The 15583-nt window shown below is 43.0% G+C and overlaps 1 protein-coding gene across 1 annotated transcript in view; it reads left to right on the forward strand.

The window, feature by feature from the left end:
• RYBP (RING1 and YY1 binding protein) overlaps nucleotides 1–6108 on the forward strand; it is a 41590-nt gene extending 35482 nt beyond the window's left edge. The window contains exons 4-5 of the mRNA XM_054077016.1: nucleotides 103–201; nucleotides 4380–6108. Of these exons, the coding sequence (XP_053932991.1) occupies nucleotides 103–201; nucleotides 4380–4632 (352 nt within the window). The 3' untranslated portion in view covers nucleotides 4633–6108. The remainder of the gene's footprint in view (nucleotides 1–102; nucleotides 202–4379) is intronic.
• Nucleotides 6109–15583: the final 9475 nt, after the last annotated feature.

The raw sequence follows: 15583 nt of genomic DNA on the forward strand, positions 1-15583 counted from the left end.
AATATACTACTAAATGAGAAGTGATTTCTGTAACACTGTGCATTGGTGAACTGTGCAGTTAATCTAATGTCATCCTCTCCCTCTTCCCTCCAATTCTTACAGACCAAAGTCAGATATTGTGAAAGATCCTCCTAGCGAAGCAAACAGTATACAGTCTGGGAATACTACAACAAAGACCAGCGACTCAAATCACACTTCAAGGTAACTTTAGTATAAAGTTAAGCTCTCGGTTTCCAAGAACTGTCTTAAATAGCAGGCATTGTCTTTTTGATGGACAGAGGCAGAGTATTGTCTGACCTACAGGGTCTGCCAACATTAGCAAGCAAGACTGTCAGTGTCTGAGCCTTCTCCGTGTACAAGCACTCAAACACTCTGCTGGTGAGGACAGATTAAAGCGTTGGAAATATTTGTTCTGTGAGCCACTCAGTTTTCATTTGTCTGCTAGAATAATCATATTGTCAATAGTGCAGTAGTGCTTTTGGCTGTAAAACATGGTGGAGGAAAAAAATTAACCAGCTATCATGGTAGTCTTTGTCAAATTCTTATCATCACTTGATAGCAGTAACAAAGGTTACATTTTAACTTCCTTATCCGTAATTCAGTCACTAATTGTCAAGATAATTTTTCATGTATGTGGGAATTTAAAGACTGCATGAACAGATTTACTAGAATCTTGCTATCAACAAAAAGCATGAATGGTTGATTTCATGTTTGTCTAAACCTCAAGTGAGTACCTGTATGTGGAGAGCGATTTATTCCTAGTCTTGCCTTTACCGATACTCCACACTTGTTTTCTTTAAGCGATGCCTTGTGCTCTATTTCCTAAATCGAAAATTCAGCATCAAAGTACAGTTTTTATGTTATGGAACTTAGAGCAGACTTCAACTGGGTGCTTGTGGGCTACGTAAGAATTGCATCTCTTTTAAGAAATGTTCTGTAATAGGTATTTTATAGTTGTAGCCAAGTGAACTGAAGCAATATTAGCTGCAAGCAGCTGTAAAGCACATGGTTTCCGTTGCTGTAGTGTTAAGACTGGCAAGACGTGACTGCAGAGAAATCTTGTCTTGGAAGTTTTTTAAATAATAGCTTGAAAACATTTAATGAGAGTGAATATCCTTTACACAGCAACTCTCCTCAATGTGGTGAGGGCATTGTGAGACTTGCTGTGCAAAAATAGTTGAGCTGTTTGTGGGGACTGCTCTTAACTCTTCCTCAGGCCCCAGAGGTTTAAGTGTCCATGCCTGACTTGGTTATAGAAATATATCTTTATTGCAGTGACTTTTTGGTCCTTTTCTTTTTGAAATGGTTCTTATTTTGAGGCTTAGGATGCAGGAGACTTGATGCACTTGACTGATGACATAAAATTAAATTGATAGATTACATCAAATAATTGGTTTTTTAACTCCTTGAAGGAGTCACTCTGTCTACTGCAGTGTTTTAGTTCATGTTTTGTGGCAAGCTTTTATAATTCCTAATTAATCCTTAACAGTATCAGTTCTAGCTGGATATTTTTAAAGGATACATCATTTGGTTATTAAATGGTCATAAGTGTTCAGTTTGCGGAACTTTTCTTGCAGCTCACTGCCCATAGGAGTGCAGTCAAGTGCCTCATTTTTACAGAGTCACAAGTTCTGTTCGGGATTTTTTTTTCAAGCCCAGGTTTCTTAACAGTGTTTTATATTGTCTTTTAAGGATCTCTGTGAATTTTAAGGAATCCTGTTTGAATTTATTGGATAGTGTGCCTGTTTCTGACAAAATATCTTGATTTGTTTCATAACTTTCTGTGCACTTGCAGATTGATTGTCTTGAAACACATTTCTTACTTGGCCATAGACCTTTTCAGCTATAAATGTGAATCATCGGGGTGTTTAATTTTGCCAGATAATGTGAATGGTCCAATCCCTTTACCTTCTGCAGGAAGCAAAAATCGTATGCATGTGCTGAAGAGGCTGTCTGGAGGCTTCCATCTGTGCTTAATCAGCCCTTGCACAGGGGAGACCCCTAAAACATCCTGCAGAAGTGGTTGGAAGGCTCAGTTCTAAAACTGACATTGAGAATAAGTTTGTGAGTGGGACTGTTGAGAAATCCTGCGCCTCAGCTTTGCTTCGCCCTTGTCCTTCCCATTTAGAGATGCTGGGGCAGTTCCATTCAGGCATTTGGCGCATGGCTTATCTCAAAAACTGCTAATAGCAGGAGCTTTTCTGGGCAGAACTTAATGCAAGTTAGGCCATACAAAATCCTTGGGGTTTTTTTCTGTTTTTCTTTTGGTTTGTTTGGGTTTTTTTGGGGTTTTTTTTTTTTTCTAAATATGACTATCAGTGCTGGCTTGTGACAAGCAATAGCAGGAGCGTATTCAACCCGGTAGAAAGGTGGAGGCAGGAAGATCTGTTCCAATACCTGGGCCAGCATTTTTTGGCTGTTTCTGAGTACAAGGGAAAACAAATGACCCAGGCAGATTACAGGAAGAGCTGGGTTTCCTAGAGGAACTTGGGGCTTAGGGAGGAAAATACGTACATGTACTACGCTTCCGGGAACGCGTGCTGCTGTGTTTGCTGCTGATGCTTTAGGGGCAGCCGTCATCTGCTGAGATGCTATCTGAAAGCCGACAGAAACCCCAAAACTTGCTGAGCTAGCTGGCCTTTCTTGTTACTCACAGACATAGTGACATCATTTAATCTAGCCTGTGGTTACGTGTTGAATTTGCCAATTCCTGCAACTGCGTATGTACAACACATACGCGTGGGCACGTGTCTCACTGTTGCGGGAATTCAGTGAGCACAGCTATGAGTTTGAAAAGGCTGGTCACTAGGCGACAGGGTTGTTTCAGGTAGGAGGTTTTACTGACAGTTATCCCAGTACAGCAGTATTTCAATTGTATTTTCTATCTGTTAGAAATGCTTTTCCTAGGATACTTCTCAAAAGTTGGAACAGCCTCCTAGATATTATTAGATATGAAAATAGTATTTTTGGTGCAGTAACTTCATTTTTGGGGTAAGGAAGTTTGCAGAAACACAGTTCTATTTTTGAAGCTGTACGTCTGTCCTGAACACTTTATTCTGTCTGTTTCTAGAATACCGCTTGGATAACTACTTCTTGAGGACTTGCCCCTAGTTAACTTACTACTGCAAGCCATTGACTATGCATGGCTGGCAAATGCGTAGTGGTTTAATTTCCCTTTTTTTTTTTGTTTTGGCTGCATTAGCCTAGTGTGCTGCAGATGAGGAGGAGAGGCACATAGGTTTAAAAGCTGGAGCTTGATCCCAAAGTAAACTAACCTTCCCTTTATCCCTTGGAATAAGGCAGCTCTCAGCAAGCTACTTCTCAGTGATGTATGAAGACTCTCCTTTATAATTTTCCTATTGGGAATATTCTGCTGCTTAAGCCTGACCCTTAATTAGGAGCAAAAGCTGTAAATTGCAGCAGTTGCAGCAGCTGGCTTGGAATTTGCTCGTAGTTGGAGGAGTGTCTAAGATTTGTATCAGAGCTTTAGACCAGCCCCTGAAATGTGCATGAATGTCAGCGTCCTGGAGTCTAGACCCTTTTTAGTTACATTACTAATTGAATGATAGCACAGCATGCAAATCACTGAGATAATCCTGAGCTATAAATACTAGTGTGTTCTTTTCTGGTGGTTTTGATTTTTTTTTCGTTCTTTTTTTTTTTCCTTTTTAACCAAAAGTGAGAGCTGCAAAAAATACCGTTGTACATTCTGGATTTTATTTTCAATACCCTTGGCTCCAGAGGGAACATTTTGAGTGATTTTATTCATAGGCTGATTGGGCATCTGATTTGTATAAGCTCGAAGCAGTTGAAAGAGAAGCCAAGTTGTCCCACTGCCTGCGTTGTTTGCAGCTGCAGAGTTCCAATATGGGAATGAAAGAGCCGTGGTCCGATGCTTTCATGTGGTTTTGTATTGCAGAGTCACAGCCTTGTCTCATAACATCAGGGCACATGATGAGATGGTGAATTTAGATAAGAGAACTCTTTCATCTGCCCCTTGGGGAGGAGATCCTTCAGTTTGTCTGGCTCCTGTCCGCTTGGCTCTGTGATAGTGTCCTCCTTTCTGGCAGAGTTGGACTAGGGATAAGGCTACAGCAGAGCATCCTTTGCAGAGCTCTGCAAGCCAGGTTTTGCCTCTGAGGCTGAGTGTACTGTTGCAGCCCTCACAGCTGAGGCTGCTGCAGGGAGCAAAAAGTTAAACCTTCATCCTCTGCTGTGTAGTACTCGCTGCTGCCTTGGTTTTCCTCTCAGCTATTGCCAGCTGTGCAAGCGTGCAGAGGATAAGTCACACTGAGTTTGTTTTCAAATGCTTTTCTAATAAACTTTTCCTTTATCATTTGTTTTCATCCTTTTTATAAATGTTTTCTTGTTTATTTTAGACCCAGACTGAAAAATGTGGACAGAAGTACCGCACAGCAGCTGGCAGTCACAGTGGGGAATGTCACAGTAATTATCACAGACTTTAAAGAAAAGACTCGTTCTTCTTCCACGTCGTCTTCTACAGTGACCTCCAGTGCAGGATCAGAACAACAGAATCAGAGCAGCTCGGGCTCTGAGAGCACAGACAAGGGCTCGTCCCGTTCCTCCACGCCAAAGGGGGACATGTCAGCAGTCAACGATGAATCTTTCTGAAAATTGCACATGGAGTTGTGGAAACTATGAATCAGGGTATGAAATTCAAACACTCCACCTGCCCGCGCTGTTCAAATCCTGGAGACCCTCTTCTGTGCTTGAACACACACTTTCTTGGACATCGACCTCTTAGTGATGCAACCAGGATAACTTCTGCTTGCTGTGGGCATCTGGCCACCAAGGAATTTCTCACCCTAACGATTACTCTTGACACTTTTATGTATTCCATTGTTTTATATGATTTTCCTAACAATCATTTATAATTGGATGTGCTCCTGAATCTACTTTTTTATAATATCTGCTGTGCACAATTTTCCATGAACATTACAACTTTTTGTTTTGGGGCAGGGAGCGGGTGGGGAGGGAAGGGGGCTTTATTTATTGCATTCACAAACTCCATTCTCTTTCAACATATCCTTTTTAAGTTCAGTTCTTCTTCCAGTTATACTGTGTACTATCAGTTTTGATATAAATTATATATAAATATATATATAAATAAATATATATAAAGGGTTATTTGAAACCAATACATGGAAACGCTGGTGCTTGAAACACTGTGAAGTGAAAAAAAAAAAAAAAAGAACAGTTCAAGATCTGGGACAGTCCCCTTCTGTGAAAGTACTGAAACTGAAATGGAACTGGTCTTAGGTGAAAAATGTTCCTGAAGGTTTGAACCTGGATGTGACCTATTGTTCCTTCCCCGTTTCTTCCTTAAGCAATGGCTAAAACGTACTGGACACACAGTTTTGATTTTTATAGCTTGGGATCTGAAATGAGCAAAGATTGCTCCAGGTAGCTTGTGGTTCCACTAGGGTAACTCAGATTGATAATGTGCAAAGTCGTGCCCAACTGGACCATAAGCATTCATAACCAGACTGGTGTTTGGCATGCCACGGATTCGTGTGTTTTGGTACTGTGAGCATTGCTCTGTCATGCATAGCCAATCCCACAGACATTTGATGTTCTTAGATTTACTCAATTTCGTCCACCTGTATCAGTGACGGAGGTAACTTTAGAACTGGAGTATTTGCCTTTGGGTTGGAAGGCAGCTGGGAGCCGTTGTGGGTTGAGGGTGCAAGCTGGTGCTTGTTCCAGCTGGTGGCACCATGAGTCAGTCATCATCAGCCCCCTTTGCTCTGTCCCCTCTGTGCTGATGGGGTGGCTCTTCTTGAAGTCCCATCTGTATTCCATGAGTAGGTTCTGAATAGCATCTCCAGTGATGATGTTGGTCTTGTCAGTGTTTGGATGCTTCTGGGTCTCCTGCTGTGGGAGCAAAAGTAGGGAAAAACTTTTCATGCTGGCAAGTGAGGGACGTGTGGCTCATGCTCATGACCAGCATCTCCTTCGTTCTTGCTCTAAAGCTATCCAGACTGTAATTTCTTTTTCTGGTCTGTTAGTGTTGCTTTACAGTTTACCTTCCATGCATTATCCTGCTAAAACACTAGGCCGAAGAGGTGGAACAAGCTTTTTTTTTTTTTTTAAAAAAAAAAACCAACCTGGAACCCCAAACCTCTTTGGCTTCTCATCTTTATTTAGAGGCCCCAGGGTGCTTTGCAGTATTTGCAGGTGCAGAGGCTGTGGCTTCATTTGACATCAAATGCATAACTTCTGGGTATGATGAAAGAGGACCGCATTTTGACAACTTTGTGCCAGCTTGTTATATTGTGAATTATTTGCTTAGCAAGAGTAATTTCTCTTTGTGGAGGCAACTGATTTAAGATTTCTTTTAAAATCTGTGTGGTTTTGAGTAGCAGACATAGGTTCCTTTCTCACTGGTGACAGAAATGTGTGAGGGATGCGTTGCAGCCCCTGCTCGAAGGTGTGGGCAGCGGTAGTGCCTTTGCAAGCAGCAATTTTACTCCGAATACATTAATATGGGCACCCTGACTTAATTCTGCTTATATTCACAGTATAGGCAGTCTTTACCTTTTTAAGCATTTTTAATGTATTTATTAAAGAACCAAAGGAAACCAGATGCTCCCTATGAGCATCAAGACAATTTATTATACATAGTTTTAAATACTATGAATTTCTCAATCCATATTTTAACATTAGTGGGATATTGCAAAGACATTCCTTTTCCAGTTTTTACTATTCCTTTAAGGGTCTCAGGGAGGGTAAACTGGTCAGCCATATTTATTTATTTTACTGAAATGTATTGGAATAATTTTTTAAGAGAGATTTTTTGAAGATGCCCCTGAACTTGTATATTTTGCACTGCTTTATAAATGATCCATTATCAATTAGGCTTGCGTGCATCTCGGCCGTGATCCAGTGAAGAGTGTGAGTGAGTGGCAAGTCCCTCTGGCTTCAGCAGGGCTAATTCTGGTGCTTCAAATCAAACCACACGCTTGCCTGCTTCACTGAGTCCGTGAATTTTTGCAAAAAAAACCCCAAAATAAAGCATTGTGTGTACCAGGAAATTGCTTCTTTCTCGAGTGAAAACGGACCTGTAGATCAGTTGAAAAAGCTTTAGCGCCATAACCAGCTACTCATGGCTACTGGTAAAGTCAGTAACATCTGTCTCTTCTGGCCTGCCTCCTTGATAAAGTAGCTTGCTGTAAGTAAGTGGGAAAATTGACCTGTAATTCTGCATTCAGTAGAAATTGCTAGCTAAGCATTGAACCTCCCCAGCCTCATCCGTAGCTGTTGTGTTGTGGATTTGAAGGATAGCATTTGCTTTTACGCTTAATTTCTGAAGTTAGCATCCCCATGTCACGCGTTCACGGGCAGGATTCTCTCCACGCTGAGTCTGTGGGTTATCCTGCTGTCAGTGGGCAGCGTGTTACAAACCAAACCAACCAAAACACTAGTGTAGGGGAAGGACGAGATTCGTGGTGTCCAGTGGCACAGAAAGCAGGTAAGTAAAGCACAGTGTTACTTTTGCGAAGTTTCAACTCTTACACAGACACACACACACAGACACCAACGCAGCTTGCCTGACTTGCTCAGTTTGACGTAGTTCTGCAAAGGAAAAATGACAGCGTTTTACACCACCAGGCTATTTATTTTAATTGGAACACTTTGCTTGTTTCTAATTGGACAGATTGAAAATTCGGCAGCAGCTTCCGTGAGTTTATTTCCACTGAGATGTTTTCACCTGCCTTACCAAGATCATTCTCAGTCTACTTTTTTAAGCTCTACCATAAACTTAAATTATTGAGAATTTATTAATTGCTGACTATATAATAACCTTTGCTTGTATGTAACCGAATGGTTTTAAGAGCCAACATTTAGAGTATGACAATGGAAGCTGAACAGTTTTTAATGCGCAAGCAGTTCTGTTCTTGTGTATGACTTGTAACCTTAATTTACTGTGTAAAGATGGTTACATTATTTCCTTAGCTTTGTTTGTTGGAGACAAATATAGAATGCTTGTTTAAGTATGTTAAAACATAATCTTATCTTGTGGATTTTTATGTTAATGTATTATACGAGCTATATTTTTCATTTGCCCAGAAAGACAGCTTGTATAACGCTTTTGAAAGTTTTTCCGCTCTGTAAAGTCTTTAGAGCTGACAGTCCTGTTAGGTTTGTTTTAATCTTCATGCTAAAGTGTCAATGGTGGTTTTGTGAACTGGTCAGAAATTCACAGGTCTTAAATGTTTTTGGGAAATTTATATTGGACACTGCTCTTTGTCTAGCAAATAAAAGATGTTAATATATTCCTGTTACTGGCATGTGCACGACTGTTATTAGAAGCCACTTTATCATTTTCCTGCTTTAAATAGAAATGTCTATTTATGAATTCTGCTTGTAGTTTTTTCACAAATAAAATAGTAAAATTTAATTACATCTGAAAGCTCTTGTTTTTGGGAGATGCCAGTATTGAGAAAAAATGGAGAGTCCTGTCCTTGAAGCAGCCTGTTGTACGTCTTGTCCACAAGCCACTGCTCGAGCACCCTACTTGTGCAAACACATGGGGATGTGTGGAGAAAACTTCAGTCAAGTGAATAAATCCAGTTTCTTCCTTGGAACTAACGACATGTGGAAAGTTTGTGGTGGATGCGTCTGCAGAATTTGGGTTCTGGTACTTGGAAATAATCCTTTTCCCCCTTTCTGTAGCTGCAGAAATGGTGAGGATTAGCGCAGAGGGTTTTAGTGAGCCCTTGGGAGTTCCTTCATCTGTCTGGTGCTAACAAACTCCCAGGAGTAAGATTAATAAAACTTAATTGAGAGCCTAATTGTATTTTTGTGATGTAAAAATACTGGTATTTTGCAAGCAGGATTTTGGTCCTCTGCCTAGGAAACAAGGTGATGTGAATTACTGTGCTCTTCCTAGTCCATCTTTTCCCCCAACCTGAGATGGGAGATGTGATATAACTGTTCAAATAGAAAGTTGAAATTTGAAAACGATGCAAGAAGTAAAATGCAAAGAGGAAAAAAAATCTTGAGCTTTTCATCAGGAATACAAGGACAGCTACTAAACTAAAAGCCATTTGGATATTTTTGTGTACATTGAGGGAAGTATGTGTTACAACTAGAGGTTGCTTTAAAAATATACTGCAAACAGACTCTCTAATACTTTTAACCTTAGTTGGAAACGATTCAAAATCCATTGTGCCAAGAATAAGAAGAAACAGGAAAAGGCAGTGGTTGTTCTACAGACCTGAAAAGCGCTTGCTTGGCATCCTATATGAGTGAGTAGAGAAACAATCCTTGCCTTGAAGAGCGTATGGTCCCTGTTCTCAACCCGCAGCCAGGTGCAGGGTGAAGGTGCAGGAGCAGCTGCCTCGACAAAGCTGCAAGAGCTGCTGGGAGTGAGGGAGATGGGCGTCATCTTAATCAGCATCCACGTACTTCATCACCAGGCTGATGAACAAGTTCCATGGAAGTGCTGGTGCCCACCAAGCCTGTCTGTTCACCAGCACAGACAGCAGGATTTTGGTTGACCAGTCTCCTGGAAATCTCTTGCCTTGGAGCCACGTGAGCAGAGAGCTGTGTTCGATGCTGGAGCTTCTTCTGCAGTGGAAGGAGGTTGAAGGCTGCAGGAATAAGAGCACCTGAGGCTGCTTCAAGGTATGTACTGGAGTTACGTGTTTGGTTGAAGGGTTTGCATTGGTACCTGTGGGGATTACAGAAGGAGCTGGGGAGCAGTAGTTCCTGGCTCCTTAGGGTTTTGTAAACTTCCTGGGCTAAACTGACAATTGTTTTAAGACTTGAAGGCATTATAAAAATGAGTGCTGACTCGCATAACTGGGAGAGAGAGGGAAAAACCCTCTTCACCGTAAGGCTTCTGTGTCCGTTTGTTTTTCAAATTATTTTTATTAAATCAGAACATGCCTCCTTCAGCAGTTTGGGGGCAATTGAAGTGAGGAAACGCTGCCACACTACGCTGGCAGGAGCTTTAAGCACCCAGGGCAGGGCTGTGTGTGTTCCTTACCTGCCAGACACACAGCCCTCGTGGTGATTAGCTGTATGCATCTGGCTGCGTTTTATTGCATTTAAATCATGATGGGAGTTTCCAGGGACCGACTCAAAAGTTGTCTGCAAAAGATATGATGGATGTGATGAATGGCCATGCTGTATCCCATGGGAACGCAGCTGCTGAGTGCCATGCTGAGTCAGCAAATAGCCCTGAGACCGAGCGTGTGTTTTGATCCCAACGCTGAGCAAACTCCTTCCCATCTCACAGAGGCAGCTGTTATGCATCAAGAAGAAATTGAATTGGTGATTGATTGCAGAGCTACTGCCCCTCCTTCCTTGTTTACATGACAAAAAAAACCCACCCCCAAACAAAACAACCTAAAAAACCTGGTGGGGAAACGGGGTGCCAGTTACTGCAAGAGAGGGCTATGAAAGGGATGCAGGGCTGTGCTTGTGGCTTTGAGTGTGGGTTCCTCCAGGGTGTGAATATTTGGCTTCAGGCTGGTGTCTTGCCTTGCAGGAGGCTGGGTGGACTGCTGCAACCCCAGTTATTCGATTGTTTAAATGTAAACCTGAGGCTAGAACGTTTCAAAGGGAAGAGAACTGGAAGCTCCATTTCTGATTCACAAATGGAAAAGCTAAAACACTCTAAGCTAAACAAACAAACCCACCAAAAGCTCCACAGACCCCATAGTAGATAGGTGTCCCCACAGGAATTGTTTTGTAGACTTTTTTTTTCCGCTTTTCCTTGTGCTGCTTTCTCTTTGCTTCCATAAAAGAAATTAAGTACACAAGTATGGTAGAGATTGCATTTCATGCACTTGCTATCTCCTATGTTTTTAAATCCCCTCCCAGTGCTCCCCAGCAGTCTGGGTTTGGTGGGATGGATGCTGTGGCTGTGCAGACTCGCCCTCAGTGTGCCTTTTAGCCTTTCAAAGGGAGGACTGGGAGCCACAGCGGAGCCAGCGTGTCCTGGCACTTGTGGGAAACCAGCAGGATCTGGAAGAAGAAGGGGAAGAGCTGCAATTTGCAGCACCTGGGAACCTTAATGGCTTTTCTAGGTCAGGGAAATGTCTGGCCTTGCTGCCCACATTTCTTTTGGTTGTTTCTTTCTGGAATATTTAGATGTGTAAGTCTTGCTTGTCTCTCTGCCTTTGCTGCTGCTGGATGTAGTGAGGCTTGTTTGCCATTTTTTGCCTCATTGTGGCTGATTACTTGGTATTTTTGCAGCCCCTTTTCTAGACAGGATTAAGTCTAATGCTGATTTGGCTGAACCCATCTAACAGGAAGACATCGGAAACTTCTATAGTGCTTTCTCATTGCTTGTTTAGTTATCTCTGCAAAGCAGAAGCTGTGTGCAGAAATCGGCAATAACGTCAAAAGGCTGTTTCAGAGAGTCCTAATCGGAGTATTTCAAGCCATGCCAGTGCAATTATCGCCCATGCAGAACTCTTCTATGGCACGGCATGGAAGCTTGTAACAGTGAAGAGCACTCTGGTGGTCTGGTCTTCACCTAATAATAATATTGAAGCTAGAAAATAGTGTTTTCCTGTAGCCAGGTCTTGTACTGCAAATCTCACAGAACTTGCCTGAAGTGCCCTGCTGCTCCTCAGACTTGGAGTGCTCCTCACAGAGAAGCCATAAACGATCTGGCAGTCCTGGCTACACAGGAAACGTGGAAGTCATGAGCCAGTTGTGCTTCCTAGATGAGGAATCAAGAAATAAATACTTCTTTGTTCTCCTCTGTGTCTTCATTAAAAAAAAAAAAAAAAAAAAAAGAGGAATTGCTCTTCATCAGGACTATTTATTATTTCCAGGGTCCTGAGATTTAATGACTTTCTAACATTTGTGGTTGTTTTCCAACATTTTTTTTCCAGCACTAAGAGTTGTTACACTGCTCCCGCTTGAGAGGCTGCTCCAGCGTGCACATCATTCTGAGAAGGACCTAACACTGCACGGGAACTGCTAGGAAGTTACAGTGCGAGGTTCCCTGTTGCTCTCCTCCTCTGCTTTGGCGATTCTCCCTTCCTCCTCCTAGCAGGTGAGGAAGAAGCGTTCAAAGCCTGTAATGCTGCTGATGGTGTTCATTGAAATACCATTAAATTCCCAGAGTAATACACACTTGACAACAGCACATCAAAAGCTTTTAGGAAGTATTAATTAGCTAGAGCTACCGGAGCTGGCCGGAGTTGGAGGGAGGAGATCTGGTGTTTAAGCTGCTCTAAGTTGCTCTCAAGTGTTGGAAAAAAGAAGTTTGGGAGCTGAATTTAGAGATGAAATATCCTTGTGAGCTGGAGGAAGCTGGAATGCGCAGAAACAACATACAGTTGCCCAGGTAAGAAGAATGGGAATGAATAAAGCTGATTTTTTGTTCCTCTTCAAGCTGTGCTGTCAGGGCTGTGCAATTTGTGTTGCTTGGCAGGAAGAGTTTTCTGTGTTTGTATGGGTTCTAGGGTGGATTAAAGCTCAGAGTAGTGTAGAGAAGCAGGAGAGCCACTAAGATTTTAATTTTGCCTTCTCCCACAAATTCGTACCTATGTAATACATACAATATATAGTATATAATCTTATACAAAAATATATATGTTAGATTGTTAGGTTGTAGATATTTTCTATGTGACAGGCTAGAGATGCGGTGAAGTTTAAAAACAACTTGTAAAATTTGCCTCTAAGGGATTTACTCTCTCATTGACTCTCTTGAGGAATCACCAGCATAAACAGAATATAAATAGGGCTAAGAGTCCCTCCCACCCCCTTTAGGTGGTTATTACTGTCTTACTCTGCAAGCTGAGTTCAGCAGCAAGTAGTCTGTCCCTCTGTTCATATGCTTTACTTCCCAACATGGCTTATAAAAGTAAGATGAAGAAAGAGCAATAAAACCATAGCTTTCCATTAAACTAATTTCTTTTTGATCCACCTCCCCCTATCCCCCTTCCAAATGATGGAGCTGCAGGAGGAACCTGGTTAAGGCTCAAGGCTGATGCCGCTCCCTGGGAGGGTCAGTTTATGTATATATCTGTATATTTTTCGCAGATTTGGTGAGGTGCCCATCAGCCTTGAGCCTTCCAACAGCTGTTGGAAGAGCCTGGGTGGGGAAGCTGCCTCACAGCTGAGGGATGTCCAGGAGCAAGTGGCTTGCATCTTTCAACGTTTCTCACATGCACACATTCTTGTTCTTCATTCCCAGCAAAGAGAATCCTCTGCAATCTACAAATCTCTCTGCACAGCCTTTGTGAGAGGTTGAGGCTTTTGCTGAGGGTTAGGGCTGCATCCAGACATTAACAAGCCTGACACCAGAGAGCCCACGAAAAGCCTGACAACATCCCTACAAGCCCAGGATTTGTTCTTGCTACCAGGAGACAGAAGGGGATGGAAATGTATTTAGCTGCTCCTATTGTTCTCCTTATTCAACCAAGTTTTGTTGGTTTGAAGTTAAGGAAGGAAAATGTGGACTGGAGTTACGGATACACTCCCTGGAAAAGGAATATGGTGATTCCTGGGGGGATGAATTGTTGCAGCAGCGCTGGGTGTGATGGGTATGTGACAGCCCCTGACAGCGATCTAATTGGGAGTCGCTGCAGCACAATGGCACGGGAAAAATGAGTGATGGGAAACTTCCCTGATTGCAAACGCTCTTGAATTGTGATGACACTCGGAGGGGGAGAAAGCTGTGGCAGGGGATGAGAGAGGCAGGTACACAGTGAGGCTGCCTGGGGTGCCCAGATTTGGGAGTTGGGTGGGTGCAGGCTGGTGCCTTTGACTCAGCCCCAGCCGCAGTGGCCGCCTCCACCTTCCCCGGCTCCCAGGAGGCTCTGCCATCCCCCTTGGCCTTCGCAGCAGGAGGGGACCCCTTGTGTACAGAGCAGGATCTGGGAGATGGCCCAGCTGTCTACCACTTACCCACAGATTTACCAACCCTTGCACTTCTTCCCTGCATTGGTTTGTCTCACCAAGCAGGATCAGCTACGCTTTTGGGCCCTTACGGACCCATCTATCTTCTTACAAGTCCTATTAAAGATGCCAATTAACTTTCATTCTGTGCGAAGTTATAAATCCCACAGATTTATATGCCAAAAGGCTTCATCAATCAAAAGATTGAGTTAAAGGCTATGAGTTAGAACAACTGGGAGGAGATTCTGTGATTCCCCTGCCTAGGGAATGGCTGGGCCATGAGTGGGCTGCAGTCTACCGTGTGCTCTGTGCAAAGCAGGGGGGTCAGGACTAATGGGGGCTGCATGCTCGAATGGAGATGGGAGCAGTGACGAGCCAATACACAGTCTTGTAGAGATGGAGATTCCCCTGAGCTGGGTGTAGTGGGCTCACTGTGCTCTGCCTGTCATCCAGATGGCTGCAACCAGTGGAGAACAGTTCTTTATCTGAACAAGGACTGCAGCCGAGTGGCCCATTTCCACCCCAAATCCATACACTGGCTGAGAAGAAGGAGTAGGAAGCGGAGCCCTTAGGACCCTGGTCTGGCTGAAACCAGGAGAAGCTAAACCACCATCAGTCCTAGTCTCAAGGAGAAGCCTGTCATGAGTCTCTTGAGTTACTGCAGATCTGTTGACTATTATATTTTACACACAATTAGGAGTCAGGTCTGCGCCCTGCCCTGTTAGATGATGGGAGATGTTTTCCCAACAGCAGATGAACATCTTATTTGTAGAGAATTAATGACTTTTTCTGTCCTTAATGTGTTTGCCTGCAAGTGGTTTTGCCAAAGGGGTGTTGGCTCTCCTGAAAGCTGGAATGGTGAAGTGGATCTCAATTATCACTGGATTTAGGATTTATTTTTTTTTCCTCATCTTTACCCAGCACTAACAATACTCTTAACATCAGGACTAGGGTAAGTAGTGGAGAGTTTTTACGTTAAACTCTGCATCTGGATCATTCCCAAGTCACTGGCAATAATGCAAGGCATGTCTTCCCGTGGGGACAGTGACTTGAGAGCCCGAAGTGGATGACACCACTGTGAATTCCCTCAGGAGTGGAGGGTGAGCGGGGAATGCTGCCTCTCTGCTCCATCCACCACCAGGTTGTCATGACCATTTGGACCTGGAGATGCTCCTGCTGAGGCTTTCACAAGCCGTGTTTTGTGATTGTGGTCAAAGCAAGTAGCATCACTGGGGAGTCTTAAAACCATGCTGCCTGGGGAGAAGGGAAAGGCGGAGCTCAGCCTCCCAGCTCTGTGTGCATGTATCTGTGCTATTAAATGGATTAAAAAAAATATAAAATAAACAGTGGTGCTCTTACCTCAGGGTATCCATTAAGAGTGTGATTTAGTGCAGGAAGGGCTATAAAGGCGGTTGATAAATCTTCTGTGTAGCACAAATAAAATCTCTTATGGAGGAAGGAGAGAACAGCCCTTGCCCCCTCGTCTAATTAGGCTGTCCAGGAGAAGTTAATATAAAATAATAGATCTGGAAAGCCCAGATCTTCACAACCTTAGGAAGGACTTCATCCCTTTAAATTATGAGGCTAAGACCTTCTTCAGCAATACTTTGAAGGAGATCAACTGGCAGCACTGCTCACAGCGGCTAAGGGCTCGGACTGTGGCTCCACATGATTTCAGTACCTTCTGAAGAGC

This window comes from Cuculus canorus, chromosome 11, assembly GCF_017976375.1.
Source record: "Cuculus canorus isolate bCucCan1 chromosome 11, bCucCan1.pri, whole genome shotgun sequence".
Taxonomy (NCBI): Eukaryota; Metazoa; Chordata; class Aves; order Cuculiformes; family Cuculidae; genus Cuculus; species Cuculus canorus.